This window comes from Camelina sativa, chromosome 6, assembly GCF_030686135.1.
Source record: "Camelina sativa cultivar CO46 ecotype springtype chromosome 6, ASM3068613v1".
Taxonomy (NCBI): domain Eukaryota; kingdom Viridiplantae; phylum Streptophyta; class Magnoliopsida; order Brassicales; family Brassicaceae; genus Camelina; species Camelina sativa.
Window position 1 is genome coordinate 21423412 of NC_141885.1, and position 14369 is coordinate 21437780.

Sequence of the window (14369 nt, forward strand, 5' to 3'; positions counted from 1 at the left end):
AGCTGATATTATGTTTTGCTTTTGAATCCTGGTGGCATGTTTATGTAGTCAGAGCAGTTCCAAGATTTAGGTTTTGTTCTTTCTTTCCTCCTCCAATGTTGTGTTTCTATCTCATTTGCAGAGTATAGGCTGTTTCTAACGGTTTGTGCTCAGATTTTGTTTGTATTATACCTTCTCTTGGTCTTAACTGACATTATAGATTCAGCTTCCAAGTAACCACCTTTTGTCTACCGTTGACAGAGTTGTCAGAAGGAAAACAAAAGAAACAAAAGGAAATTTCCAGGAAAAAAAAGTAGCTACTAAATATAATTCGCTAGGAGCATATTCACGCGGCTACATGTAATATAACTTCGACAAGACTTGGTTTTTTTCAGTAGATGGTAGCAAAGGTCTTTTCCCTAAAGAACTCGATATTTGGTTTCAAGTCACTCACATAGACCACACTTCCCTTAGTAGCTCATATCTTGCATTTGTAACAACAACTGCACCTATCTGCTCAACTTGATTCTTTACATTCCTGTTCTGTGAGGAAGGTGACAACGATACGTTTTTAATGATGGATGTAAGAGGAGAATCTAATTCCTCCAGCTCTTCATCGCTCGTGTATCCTTTTCTTTGTACCATAGACGCATTCCTCGACATTCTAGAGATGTCTCCTTCTACCTCTGCAACTCTCTCTGCTACGTTGTTGATTGATGATGGAGGAATGTATGAAACAGGAGCAGCCGCATAAGGGAAGCTAACTCCTGATAACTTATGCTTCAACATGCTCTGATGAGAAACAAACATACAAAAAGTATAGTGAGTGAAACATATAAGCAGAGAAAAAAAAGATGGATTTGATTATGTTACCTCGGCGTTAAGCTCTTCTAGGACAGCTCCAGGAACATCATCAGGACAGAACTCGTCAGGTGTAAAGTTGCAGAGTATTCTTTTTATCAACAGAAGACTTATCGATGGGCATACCTATATAAAGAAAGATGTTATGTGATAAATAAGAGTTTAATCAAGAACTTAAAGAGTGATAGAGATATCAAAACAAACCTCTTCTCTAATGGATTGTTCCATTAACAAATCTTTTGGAAGCATAAGTAGATCACTAAGTTCGTTTAGCAAACTGAATGATTTCTCGCTATCTATGGGGTCATTTTCTTCTACTGAATCTCTAGTGTTTATAGAGAACATTTCAGCGAGGCATCTTGACCAATTTCCAATCTAAAAGCGAGAGATCACAACATTCAAGAACATTAGTACTTTCTAATGTTAAAGTGAATGTAACGATCTGATTATGTTTCTTGATGTTGTACCGCGTTTTTAAGCTGTGCTCCGGATCCAAAACTTAAGTCTCCAGCAAGGATAGGCAGGACTTTAGCATCTAGGATAGGATCAGAGACGGGATCCGTGGGAATCTGATGCTCTGACTCACGCAGAATTGCATTGAACATGGCTACATCAAGTCGAGCTATACACTTCTCCATCACCTGTTACATAGTATGGAGAGAACGTATATATATAGAAGTTAAGATTCCAGTAGCTTTTACATAGTTGATGTTATTGACTTGAACTTCAAAATGTAGAATCTTAGTACCATTTTACCCAAGATAGGTAAGCAACCGCACTCGTGACCTGCTCCACGCATTGGACAGAGCCGTGATAGAGAAACTTTGAAAGCGTTTTTCCATAGGCTTATTGAATAGCTTCCTTGTATATGGTCTCCCAAAACAGGTCCAATTAGTTTCTCATTTGTTTTACTGCCAATTTCCGGGGATTGCATGTGAGGAGTGAAAACCTGAAAACAGAGAACAAGAACAAATTTCAAAGAAGGAACCTTTCTTAAAATTTCAATGAAGGGATGAGTCTTTCTTGAAATTTCACCTGCCACCAAACAGATTCAATGATTCTAGAGAAAATCCAGAATTCAACTTTCTCTAATGCAGCAGTGAAGGTTTCTGATTCCTGCCAATCTTCGAGGACCTGCTTGAAACTATTTGACTGCTTAGACCATTTGTTATTCTTCCTTCTAAGCTTCCCTAAACCAATATGTTCACTCCCATTTGATTCAGAGGTGTCTGTGAAATGACTAGGAACACTAGTATTGCCAAAAGCCTGCAACATGATCTCTCTCAAAGCAATGATGTTCGATAACCAGAAGGTCAACCTAAAACGTAAGAACCAAGAAAAACCTGAGAAGATCAAAATACTAAAAGCTAATACACTCATAATTTTAAAATTTTGTTTTTGTTTGTTACCTCGAAACATCATTTCCGCAAGATTTAGCAGCTAAAATGAGACCAGAAACCGAGTTTCTAGAGACGGTTGCTCGCTTTCCTTGACTCCAATGTTTGCAGGCATGGATATAGAGTCTTGAAATTCTTCGAGCAGGCGTGTGAAGCTTGTGAGCTGAGCTAGAGTGTTCTGGTACAACCGAGTAGAGTGAAATCTCAAGCGCTGCAACTTCTCTTAGCTCTTCTTCGAGTTTCTCAATTCTTGTCTCCAAATTCTCAATCTTTTGTTTCAATACTTCTTCATCCTCACTATTCTCTTTGACATCAACACCTGCCTCGTTCTCACTTCCACCGCTAATGCCACCATTTGAAGCATCTTCCCAATCTTCGACTCCTTTGTCATTTGCATTAGCTATAGCATCAAACTCTTTGCTTTCATTCTCATCATCATCATCATCTTTTACCAAATCACAAACAGAGCCATTTGCACCCTCTTCTTTCTTGGTTTTCTCTTCAATTATACTAGTCTCGGACTCTTGATAATGATCTGACGACCTATTAACGATATCTTCATCATCCTTATTTGATTGTGTAATTACATCACTTACTACTTCAGAGACTTTAGTTTCCTCCTTAGCATCCAAAGGCTTGAGTCTTTCTTGCCCTGATATTTTTTTAGCGCTGTTCATCTTTTGTAGCTTTTGATCTCTTTTCCCGTTCTTCGTAGACAGATTCGTCTGAACATTGTTGGTTGATCTTCCCTTCATCATCAAACTTTTTTCAGTTTTTTCTCCGTTGCAACAGCCAACGCAACCGTTACTAAACAACTCTCAAGTAACGCATGTAAAAAGAACAGCTGTGATCAATAGTCTGAAACAAAGGAAAAAGGACAAAAACTCAGTTGCGTATATTCCTGAAATCCAAGGCAAATAAAGGAAAACGACATTATTACCGGCACTTGTTATGATTTGTCTCAATCTACATGAACAAAAATAAGAAGTTCTTTTATAGTATAATACTAAAAAGAACGTTAAGCCCCACAGAGAGCAATCAATAGATTCTCACAATTTTCTAGTTGCTAATGGAAATGAATGCATTCACACAAGAATTTCTCTTTAGAACACTATGATAATGTTTCTAATCATAAAAAATAAAAATAGAAGTTACATACTGCAAAAAGATCGAAACAGAGGAAAACTAAAAATGGAGAATTTACGAGTCACTGAGAATCTCGAGGAAGAAACAGAACAAAGAGACTCAATAAACCCGTTTTTTTCACTTGGGATCACCAAGAAATCCGTTTTTTTTTTTTTTTGTTTGGTTCCTCAAATGAGCTTTTACTTTATCAGGAAACCGTAAAAAAAAAGCCACTTTCTCGCTCTCTACGGCTCGTGAAAAAGGAGTGCTGCTGCAGGATATAAATGAGGGCATTAAAAAAAAAAAAAAGGATCGTTTACGGTACGGACCGTGAAGATCGGTCGTCGTGAATGATGCCGTTACATGTAAACCGGGGAAAGCTTTGTCGGTGGTTCAAGTGTTTACCGGGAGTCGCCGGTCAGATTGTACTCGTTTACTTTTCTTTTTAGTCAGAGTAATGATGACCCGTACTGTCACTTTCACTTTCGTCCTTCAGATCTTATTGCCTTCCACTTCTATACACTAAACAGCAACTCTGATTTAGATTCGTACCTTTTTTTTGATTTTTTACATTCACAAAATGTTAAAGACATAAGCATCATATTTTTGCAATGACAATAATATGATGCAGTAGTAGTAATAAAAAAGGAAGGTTAATTGAGTTTGGAGGTTATGGACGAGAGAAGAGAGAGTATGTATGGCCAAAGGAGAGTAGAGTAGACCACAAGAGATCATTATTAAGATACAGGTAGAAGATAATTAAAGCAAAAGTTTTGCTCGTATGATAATTTACAAATATATAATATGAAACGACAAAAACCACTTAATGTTAGTATACCGACATAACGCTCATGTTGATTTTGGAACTAGATGCAAACTATTTATAATAGTAATATCAATGCAGGTAGCAACGACCAATAAGTACACCAGCCAGCTTTTAGTGTTCACTATTCATAAACAGCCACCAAACATTCAAATAAATCGATGCCCACTTTTTTTCAGTTGCACACAATGTGCAAGTGTGGTAGGGATATCACATATGAATTTTGGTTTAGATTTTCCGGTTCTATAATCAGTCTGTTTTGGCTTCGGTCTAGTCTGATTGGAAAATCCGGAGCCAAAAGTAAGGAGAACAAAAGGATTACATAATCATACTGAGAGTGAGACAGAGTAAGCATCCAAAGCAACCAAAATGAGATGAAAAGACCAAACCGAATACTAAGAATGGCCATTCACCATGTTCATCAGTAGATTTAGGAATCCAACACAGAACCTACAGGAGATTTAGGAATAAAACACAGAACCTACAGTTACCTAGAAATTCACAATGCATCAACAATCTTCAAAAATTGCAGTATATGTTTTCATTGTTTCTAGTTCTACATCTTTTCATTTGAACCTGCTGCAGACACATAAGGTATACTGCTATGTTCTAAGACTCCACCATCCAACATGAGTGTAATTCTCTTGCACCTATCTCTCCCTGAACTTATCTAGTTCATCAAAACCTGTTTTCCAAAAAGCCGATATCAACACTCTCATGTTCTCTCTCACTTGATATAAGTAAATAGTTGGCAATTCAACCCACACAGCAAGCAACTCACATAATGGTTATAAATGGGAAGTATACTTTAGTAATCATTCAAAGCTTCAATTAACCTCCCAATATCTTTGGACATAAAATAACAAGAATCCAGTGTGTTACATCCTACAATTGCTCATCACGATTTCCTACCTCCGTGAATGTATACAAACTAGAATCTTAAGCTATAGTCATGAACCTACCTTTTCGAGGCTTTCATAACTAGAAAGCAAAGGAGAAACTTTCCCTAACCAGAAGGTCCAGAACAATCCTTCCTTACACACTCACTAATGCGAAGTTGAAACCGGAATCTAGATAACTTTATACTGCACAGCGTCATAAGATAAGGAGCTATAGAATTCACAAATCAAATAAATCACACAATGTCAGCAAAACAGATTACTGTTAAACACTTTCCCCAAGTAATCTGCGAGATGGAAAATCGAAAAGTAATCAAATTTGAGAAGTTATAAGCAAAAGGAGCAAAATGCTTTGAAACATAATAAAAAATCTAAGTGAGTTACATAAATCCATCGTCACGAGAAGAGTTAGAGATGGCTTATTTCATGAACATTTTTATGAACACTAACGATTAAAAAGGAAGAGGAGAAGGGAAACAAAACGAAACCCTAGGTCACTAGTATTCAGTGATCATCATCATAAACGGGTAAAAAAAAAAATCTCCTCAAATCCCCGGAAAACACAAACACACATACCATCGAATCATATGAAGTATCCCAAGATCAGAGATTAATCGGATGAATCACCAACAGCCGCGAGTTTCTCCATCTCGAGGCGCTCGAGAGCTTTCTGATGAGCCCAGGTCTCGATTGAAAGATCGGGTTTCGCATTGAGTCCGACACCGAGGATAACGATCGTGAGGAAGCTTGTGATGTAACAAGGCAGCTCCCAATCTTCCCACTTCCGCGACTGTCCTGGAGGCGGCGGAGTCCGGTTCATGAAATATCCTTTGGGTCGCTCTTCGTGTCCCGCCGTCGCCCACCGGCTTGGTCCAGCTGATGTGGATCCAGATCGGAAATGGATCCGGTTACGGAACGTCTTCGCTGCGACGATCAATGGCTTCGTCGACGCCATTTCTGTGATTCCGATTTCTTCTTTGAGCTATTGGACGAGATAATGAGTAACAAACGCGACTGTGCAAACCTACAAATTACTCCTGAAACGACACCGTATAAGGAAACTCAGAATTAGGGAAACGTTGTCGTTTAGGGGAAAACAAGTATACTCGTATTGTTTAGTTCTTCTAAACGGTTACAAGTAAGAAGAAATCAGAATCCAAATCTTTTACTAAACCAAACATAATGATGGAAGCAAATCTTGTGTTCACCAACAAAAACGTAATCAGACTCAAACAATCTCGTGTAAAAGACCAGAATTGAAACCAACAAACGAGATATTATTTACAGTGGAAGGTCTAAATTCGAGGGGAACATTCCAAGCAGAATTCACATCATCTGACCATTTCAGGTCAACATTCTCGACGCTAAACCCGTTCACATGTTCCATAATGATCCCAGCTGTGGTGCTATGGTTCACGAGACCTTGACATCCAGGTCTATAATCCACAAGCCCTGCACTGTAGTTACTCCATCTTCTGACAGTAAGGTTCATGTTTTTGAACTTTATATCTGAGAGTAATCCGTTTGGAGAACCTGATAAAAAGACTCCATTTTCAGAGTTGATTGTTATGTTTACGAATAGGAGATTCGAGATTGAGCCTTCCTTTGCAGATGGGCTACGAGGGCAAGTTGTTATATAGATTGGTTCTGCTCTTCCCCACCATGATGGATCGTAGTATCTTGTACTAATGTTTATATTCGAAAATGTAATGTCACTCACATTTCCTGCAAAAGGCCACATATTGGGGTTAGTTACATTACATGAGTTTTATGAGTCTATAAGCAGCCAGAGAAAAGAGGAAACTTTATACCTCCATCGCGTATTTGCATGCCAAGGCCTCTGTGAGATTCAAAAATAGTAATGTTATCAAAAACAAGACCTTTGAAGTCAAACCAGCTCGCGCTACCGAGTTTAATGGCTGAGGATTTAGTCCGGATCCAACAGTCAGTAGCGGTTAAGTTGTAAAGCGGACCAGTATAAGTCTTGGGACAGATTGCATCATCTCCAGTGTCAATATGACACCTTGTGATAACAGTGTTGTTGGAATCTTCAATGTCGATTCCATCGTTATTTGGAGTGTTGAAGTCCCCAAGGATAGATACATCGTGAACTGATGTGTTCTCGCACCTCACAATGTGCAAGCTGCAATGAGTAGTGTTGAAGTATCAAACCAGAGACTCATTCAATCATTATGATTACTCTTCTAACTATATTATCGAACATTGAGCAATCACAGAACAGAAGCCTAAATTCTCAAAAGCAGAAGTTTTCAAAACTAACCACCAATAAGCAGGCTCACGTAGTGTGATGTTCCAGATCTCAACGTTTCTCGAATCAACGAAACCAACAAGCCTAGGTCTACACTCATCACCCAAACAAGCACCAGTCTGATTCCAGCTCACCATCACGTTCTTCTTCTCATCGAATCTGACCACGAACTTCGATCCCTGCCCATCGATCGCTCCTCCGCCGGTGATTCCAACGTCAGTCGCGTTGTTCGCCACAACCACGTACCAATCCGACGAAGTCTCCGCAGGATAATAATCCTCGATCCTCGGACCACCGAGAAGAACTGCGTTCTCCGTGACATCGAGAACGACGCCAGATCGGAGATGGAGCTTGGCGGTCAAATAGGTGCCGGAAGGGAAAACGACGCGGCAGATTGAAGAAGACGATGCGTAGTGACGGTTGCAGGCGTCAATGGTTGACTGAATCGCGGAGGAGTCGTAGTTGATACCATCGCCGGTGGCGCCGAAATCGGTAACGGAAAGAGTTAGAGAATCGCCGGGAAGTTGGATTTTCGAATATGACGTGTAAGAACGTGATTGGACGAGAGAGCAAAATAATAGGATCAATAATATGCTTCCCACAAGTAACGTAATGCTGCCCATAGTGTACTTTTTTTTCTAATGGTCTGACTAAATCTTATCCACCAGACAGACCCATATGTAGAAGAAGACTTCATTGGACTTATTTACAATTTTAAAATTGAAACTAAGAACTCCTTAGTGTCTTATTAATACATGACACTTCAACAAGACCTAGATGTTTTTGTTTTTTTTTTGGACAAAGATGTATTATCTTTTAGTTCTCCGGAGAGTCAACCAATGAAGTGATCCATCCAAATTAATATACATAGGCTGAGGAAGAGTTTAACACCATCTAGTGGCGTGCAAAATCTTAGACGCAAATAAGACTATCACAGCTTCCGGTAATTACACAACATCTATAGGGTTTGGGCATAATGTGAAACTTCTTTAGCTCTGAAGATCGTAGTTCCAGTTTCTTTAGATAAGAAAATGGGTACATATGTTTCATTCCAAGCGCGGGGACCGGCAAGAAGGATACTCGGATCTCGTGAGTCGTGACTAAGCTCGGATGAGATGTCTCGACGCAAAAGATGTAGATTTGATAATCGAGTTCCATTGCTTGGAAACGGATGTAATTACATATGTACTTTGCTTTTGTTAAGAAATATGTAATTATAATTCCTTAAATAGATGCTTTATCTCTATATATTACACGTAAGATATATAAATAAGATAAAATGATCATACTCTACTCTTCTTGAGCAAGTGCAGAGACGTATATATTCTGGTAAAGAATAAGAAACAATCATACCAGTTTTGTCTCTCTGAATCAAATGAACGACACCTTAACAGATATCTAATTCTTATATATTTATGAGATTATATATAGAGAGAAACGAGCTTATACGATATATATACACATTCTTGATCTACTATTGTTTTCCCAACTTACAGCTCCATTTTGACCTGATTTGGGTGCAAATTAGCAGAACCCACCATTACATTTTCAGAGACCGCCATCAAATTGCTGTGATCATTGCCATGAGCTTGATCCTCTTCTCTTCCCCATACTGGCTGATTCAAGCCGTCAAAAGGCCATTGTTGCGGTGGTGGTGGTGGTTGCAGTTGCCGGTGATGAAAGGACTGTTCGGTCTCTATGGCTTGGTGAGGCCAAGCAAGCTGCATTGCTGTACCACTGAAGCTACCGTCCATTAAAGAACCGTTCTGTGAAATATAAAACCAAAGCCAAAACCGGAAAAGATATCAGCTAAGGGATCATTCATACAGATCTTGATCTAGTCAAAGAAGTCAACTATTGTTGCTGTGCTATTATTATCCTAAAAGAACAAGGTTTAATGAGAGGGTCCCTGGCTATTTAATGGTGGTACAAGCTGTAAGAAGAAAGAGAGATTAAGCATTTATTTACTTTGGTCCAAAAGTTTTGATGAGAATTCACAGGTGATCATGAAATTAGATAAGTCACTTTAAAACAACAAGATGTTGGAAGAGACCCACAGAAATTATTGAAATTTTTTATTCGTAAAATTTTATCAAAGCTCATCAAATACACATCCGACATAAGTCACAGAAGACACAGAAAGGTTTACAGAACCAAAGGTGGTCCGAGTTTATGACACGCTAAGCTCTTTGTGTACTATTATTTGCACGGTGTGTGTGTATGTGTGTTGTGTATTTATTTTTCCCTGAGTTACCTTCATGAGAGTAGACGTTGAATCTCCTACGGCTTACACTAAAATGGTCTAAATTAATGTTTGTATCAATAAATACCCAAAAGTTTCTCTATCTGTAATAGAATCTAGAGCTACTCAAAGAGGTATGGTTTACTTAAATGAGAAACACATGAAATGGTTATTTTTGCCTGAAGAAGAGAAATTAAAAGGGCCTGAGTATTGTTTGAGATTTAGATACTTACTTCTGAAGCCAAAATGGTGTCGAGATTGAAGTCGATTCTTGGGTTTACGGCAGCAAGTCTCATTGATAGCATCTGTAATAACACAATTCACAGATTCATGAGATTGTGGCACACAATTCAATTTCGGTTCAAACTGTTTTGAGTTGACCTTTATTTAGGTTGTGCCTAAGGCTAGTTGAACAACAATATAGGTATTAAGAACAAAAAATGGACCACGTAAAGTCTCACCTCCACTTGACGTTGTAATGACTGGACATGGTTAATGATTTCATCCAGCACCAGCGCGGTACCTTGAATCTGCAGGTCAAAGACTTTCTGATAAGCTTAGGATTCATATAAAGTAGATCTGCTGACACACACTAAAAGGAGTTCCAACGCAGCTACTTAAATGTTAAGATTGTCCGAAATAAACAGCAAGAAAATGACCCTTTAATCTAAAGCTAACATAAATAGTATCTACAATCTCAATGTAATCAGTACTCTAGGGGTTACGGAACAATCAATCAAGTCCTACCAGCTCACCTATAGAATCCAAATGTTTTACAAACATTGATGTTCCATTTCATCATCTCCATCACACCAATAATTGCTGCTAACTTCTAACATCAGAGGGTGATTAATTAAGTTGTCTGAGGGGTAGTGTCACATCATGTTTCCAACTAATTAGGTATGTGTGGGACTCAAAGCATATCAATTTTTGTAAAGGATCATTTGCTTTAATCGTCCTTCTAAAGAGTCATTGTCTTTTATTTTCCTTGATAGATACCGAACTTGTTAGAGACGATACTACCCCTTCCTCACCTTCCATAGAAAGTTAGCAACTTTTTTCCCCACTTATAATCAAAAGATGGACCCCAAAACACACTTTGATCTTGATCTTTCCACCAAAATCTGTCCCCTAAACCCAAAACCTTAATGGCACATTACAGCTAGCATCCCCACTTCCTAAGGTCATTCTCATCATTTATTGACTAATCTTCAAGCTCAATGAGCACACTTTGAGATGAGGAGAAAAGAATTCGATAAAGCTAGGTCCTATCACTTCCGTGAGACTAAGTTAACCTTTAAGCTAAGTGTACCTGTGAGCTATTTCTCCCCACACGATAAAAATTAAAAAAAAAAAAAAAAAAGCTGAGATCTCTCTGTCTCTCTTAAGGCATTACTACTACCCAACTGACCACATTAGCACACCAAAAAACACTTTTATTAATAAAAAAGCAATTAAGCAATTGGGGAAGAAAAAAATAGGTGTGGAAGGAGGATTAAGACCCTTACCAACAAACTACATCGTCTAATTATAAATCCTTACTTTATGAGCGAATCAATTAACGAAATATTAATGTCGTTAAACACAAAATGAAGACCTAATGATTGATTAACAAATTGATCTAAGAGACAAACCTTATCACAGCCTGGGACCAGTTCCTGTAGCAGCTTCATTCGTGCATTTATCTTCTCCCTTCTTGCCTATAATCTCAAAAAAATTAGTGATGAAATTAGCTATTAATCAGCTGATTAACACCAAAAAGGAAAAAATTAGTGAAAACTGTGAGATTGAAGATTACTCGTTCTGCTAAGCTATGGCTATCGGTTGCTTGACCACGGCGAGCTCTAACGTGAACATACGGTAGCTTCTCGGTCTCTTCTGAGATTTTGTTCTTCTTCGTCGAGCTTTTAACCTAGAAAGTTTTAGGGATTCATCCATCAATCTGATGAAACGAAGAATCATAAAGTTGAAAATCATATGGTTTTCGCTCGCTCTCTCACCTTCTTGTCGACATCTTTCCTCTTGCCAGATCGATTAGTCTGATTAGGGCAAAGGGATTGATTCTCCATAGTTGAATCAGTCTCAGGAGGCTCGGTCTTGACTCTATCGCTGGAATTGGAAGGTACAGAGCTCGTGGGAGTCTCATTATTATTATTACCGTTGTTCTGTTGTTGCTCAGTGGCAATCACAGAGAAACGAGCAGCTCGCTCCATGAGAGCTGAGTTAGAAGGAAAAGTCAATGTCGTCCCACCGAAAGAGTGAAGCGGCGGCGGCGGAGGAGGAGGAGGAGTAATAATAATATCTCCACCACCGATCCCTGTCGTGGCGGCGGCGGCTTGAGAAGAAGAGGAGGAATCAGTGAAATGGAGAAGCTCCACAGCTTGTGTAGGAGGAAGCTCAAGCAAAGCCGTGAAAGAACCACCGGCGTTATCAGGAGTTAACGTCGTAGTCGCAAGTTGCCGAAACTCGTCGCCGAGATGAAGCGATTCAAGGCCTATTGGTTCCCGGTAAGGTCCACCACCGCCGCCGGATCTAGCTCCAAATCCTCCAGTCAGATCCATAAACGAACGCCGTCTCACGCCCAATAATAGAGAACCAAAAATCAGCAGCAACACATTCGATTTTTGCGGTAAATCAAAATCTCACTCTTATCTCCAGAAGAAGAAGAACCCTAATCGAGAGAGAAAGAGAGAGTGGAGAAGAAGAAAATTTTGTATTGTTTTTTTTGTCAGGAAGCGAGAAAATTGCGGCGAAGACAGAGAGAGATATGGAGAAATAGAACGCAACGATTGATGGGGTGGATCAATGAATGGGCGGGTGGGTCAAAAGAGTTAAGAAATCACAACTTCTCTTCTCAAGCTCTTCAGAGAACTTGCCGGAAGAAGGAAGGAAGGAAGGAAGGAAGGAAGGAAGGAGTAGTATCTTCTCTCTTCGTTAGTCTCTCTCAAGCTTTAACTCCTCCTCCATAGGCGTTTTTTTTTTTTTTTTTTTTTGGAGTAGGACGAAAGCAACGTTAGCTGTATAGAGTGCTTCTGTTAAATAAAAAAAAATAAAAAAAGACACGCTCTTTTATTTAGAGCAAAAGAGAGAAAGAGAAACAAATTTGGTTGTTATTATTGTAAGGTACGGTTTTTGATATATAAAAACTGTTTAAATTTTGTTTTGCTGGATCCCAAATCCCTATGGATATTAGTTGGGCCTTTTGGGCTTTAACCGGTGAATTATAATTTTTTACTAACTTTAATTTAATAAGTTTAATTGTTTTTAATTATTTGTATAAAACTATGAACTATCAACTATATATTAAAAAACTAAAATGATTGATTGGGGAGTACCATATATTTAAATCCAATTGGTCGATTAGATTTATTCTTTAGCGCAGGACCAAACCTCTGCTGTCTCTGACTCCATTTTTTTTTTTTTTTTTTATATATAATTATTTTTTTTGCAGAGTATAAATAATGTTTTTTTACGTATAGTATTATTAGTATCAGTAGTTAATGCCATAAATGGGGTTACATCAGGTTCTCTGACTTTTCACACGGACTCCGGAAAAAAGATATACACATCGCTTCTAATCATCTCAGCCGTTGGATGGAATATGATGAATCCAGTTTTGACTGAACTCAACTCACTGTTTAATCACTTCACTGTCTTTGATATTGTTTGTGGTTTTGGTAATGAATTAGTTTAAAAATTAAGCATAATTATTTGTGTTTTATTTTATAAAATACATCAGTATATATATATACTATATTATTATATTTGAACCTTTACAGATCTACTAATGTTGAATATTTACAATCACAAAAAAAAAAAACTGTGAATTGTTGCTTTTGTAAGAGGGTGGGACAAAAATAATAAGGTAGGTCCCGTAAGAGACGTGGAATAATATTTTTACACACAATGGGCCGAACAGAAATTCAACTTATCCTTAATGAATTGAGCCCAGACCCAAACCCCATTTCATTCTTAATTAGTAATTATTATTATTAACCCCTTCACAAATATGAAAATATATTTAAAAAGTCTTGTTTTATTTTTTTAAAGTATTATGTGGAAGGAATTTAAATGTGCCAAAATATCGGTTTCACTATCAGATCTTGGTGGTGTAAGGTTTGGTGTAGTAGTAAAGTCCCAATCAAAGAAGAGAGGAAAGGTACAATTCTTTTTTGGTATTTCCAATTTGGCAACGTTTCTTACTCTCCCAACGTCCATTGCTTCTTTCGTCCATTGAGATATAGTATTGATGTTAGCCAATTCCTTTTCTTTTTAACCAACCAAATTATCTACGTACCTATGTTACACACTTTCACATACATACACTTTTAAGTTATACGGCTCTTTTCTCTTTTTATATATCAACTTATTTAGAGAAATATATATATATATATATGCAGAAGTCTTCACTAATACACTGATTTTAACTCAGTGATTGATCACAAATGCATATAAACCATAGAAATGCATATATTCTCTCGAACATATGATCCATATAAGGCTCAATTCCATTTCAGCTGATTTACTTTTTATAATATTTTGTTTTTAGCATGCATGAAAAGTTCTGGTCCATTAAGGCTCGTATACCTCCTTCCACCGCGCGAAGCTAGTAGTTGAACTTGCATTCTTAAATGACTCAGTCAACCCTCCCAATTATAGGAGACTCGGATTCATGAGAGTTGAGACTACACTTTTTACTAACATGCCAGTGGTCCAAAATTTGGTTGGTCCTAGATTTTCTAATACTTTACCCAAAAAATTTGTGAAAGAGTGT

General features: G+C 38.0%; 3 protein-coding genes and 1 pseudogene across 7 annotated transcripts; all 4 read right to left on the reverse strand.

Annotated features, from left to right (window-relative positions):
• Nucleotides 1-276: 276 nt before the first annotated feature.
• Nucleotides 277-4213, reverse strand: LOC104792073 (uncharacterized). 4 transcript variants are annotated; one of them, XM_010518107.3, is made up of 8 exons: nucleotides 3692-4213; nucleotides 2250-3095; nucleotides 1876-2158; nucleotides 1589-1789; nucleotides 1308-1481; nucleotides 1045-1215; nucleotides 853-966; nucleotides 277-771 (listed from the first exon to the last, which is right to left on the reverse strand). In XM_010518107.3, exons 2-8 carry the CDS (start codon nucleotides 2993-2995, stop codon nucleotides 430-432), a joined length of 2031 nt encoding a protein of 676 aa, XP_010516409.2. In that variant the 5' UTR covers nucleotides 2996-3095; nucleotides 3692-4213; the 3' UTR covers nucleotides 277-429. The 4 variants fall into 4 exon arrangements, with proteins under 4 accessions (XP_010516409.2, XP_010516408.2, XP_019102422.2 ...); XM_010518106.3 differs by having other exon boundaries at nucleotides 3442-3710; XM_019246877.2 differs by having other exon boundaries at nucleotides 3397-3694.
• A 1198-nt stretch (nucleotides 4214-5411) lies between these two features.
• Nucleotides 5412-6039, reverse strand: LOC104792077 (uncharacterized). The gene has a single exon (XM_010518112.2). It carries the CDS (start codon nucleotides 6037-6039, stop codon nucleotides 5695-5697), a length of 345 nt encoding a protein of 114 aa, XP_010516414.1. The 3' UTR covers nucleotides 5412-5694.
• On the reverse strand, nucleotides 5412-8191 carry LOC109133356 (putative polygalacturonase; annotated as a pseudogene). The gene is made up of 3 exons (XR_015559737.1): nucleotides 7366-8191; nucleotides 6896-7227; nucleotides 5412-6809 (listed from the first exon to the last, which is right to left on the reverse strand). The product of XR_015559737.1 is annotated as a putative polygalacturonase (transcript).
• A 461-nt stretch (nucleotides 8192-8652) lies between these two features.
• On the reverse strand, nucleotides 8653-12751 carry LOC104792078 (transcription factor bHLH60). The gene is made up of 6 exons (XM_087454325.1): nucleotides 11596-12751; nucleotides 11394-11507; nucleotides 11230-11295; nucleotides 10057-10125; nucleotides 9829-9900; nucleotides 8653-9119 (listed from the first exon to the last, which is right to left on the reverse strand). The coding sequence occupies exons 1-6, from the start codon at nucleotides 12154-12156 to the stop codon at nucleotides 8844-8846; spliced, it is 1158 nt and encodes a 385-aa protein (XP_087310451.1). The 5' UTR covers nucleotides 12157-12751; the 3' UTR covers nucleotides 8653-8843.
• Nucleotides 12752-14369: the final 1618 nt, after the last annotated feature.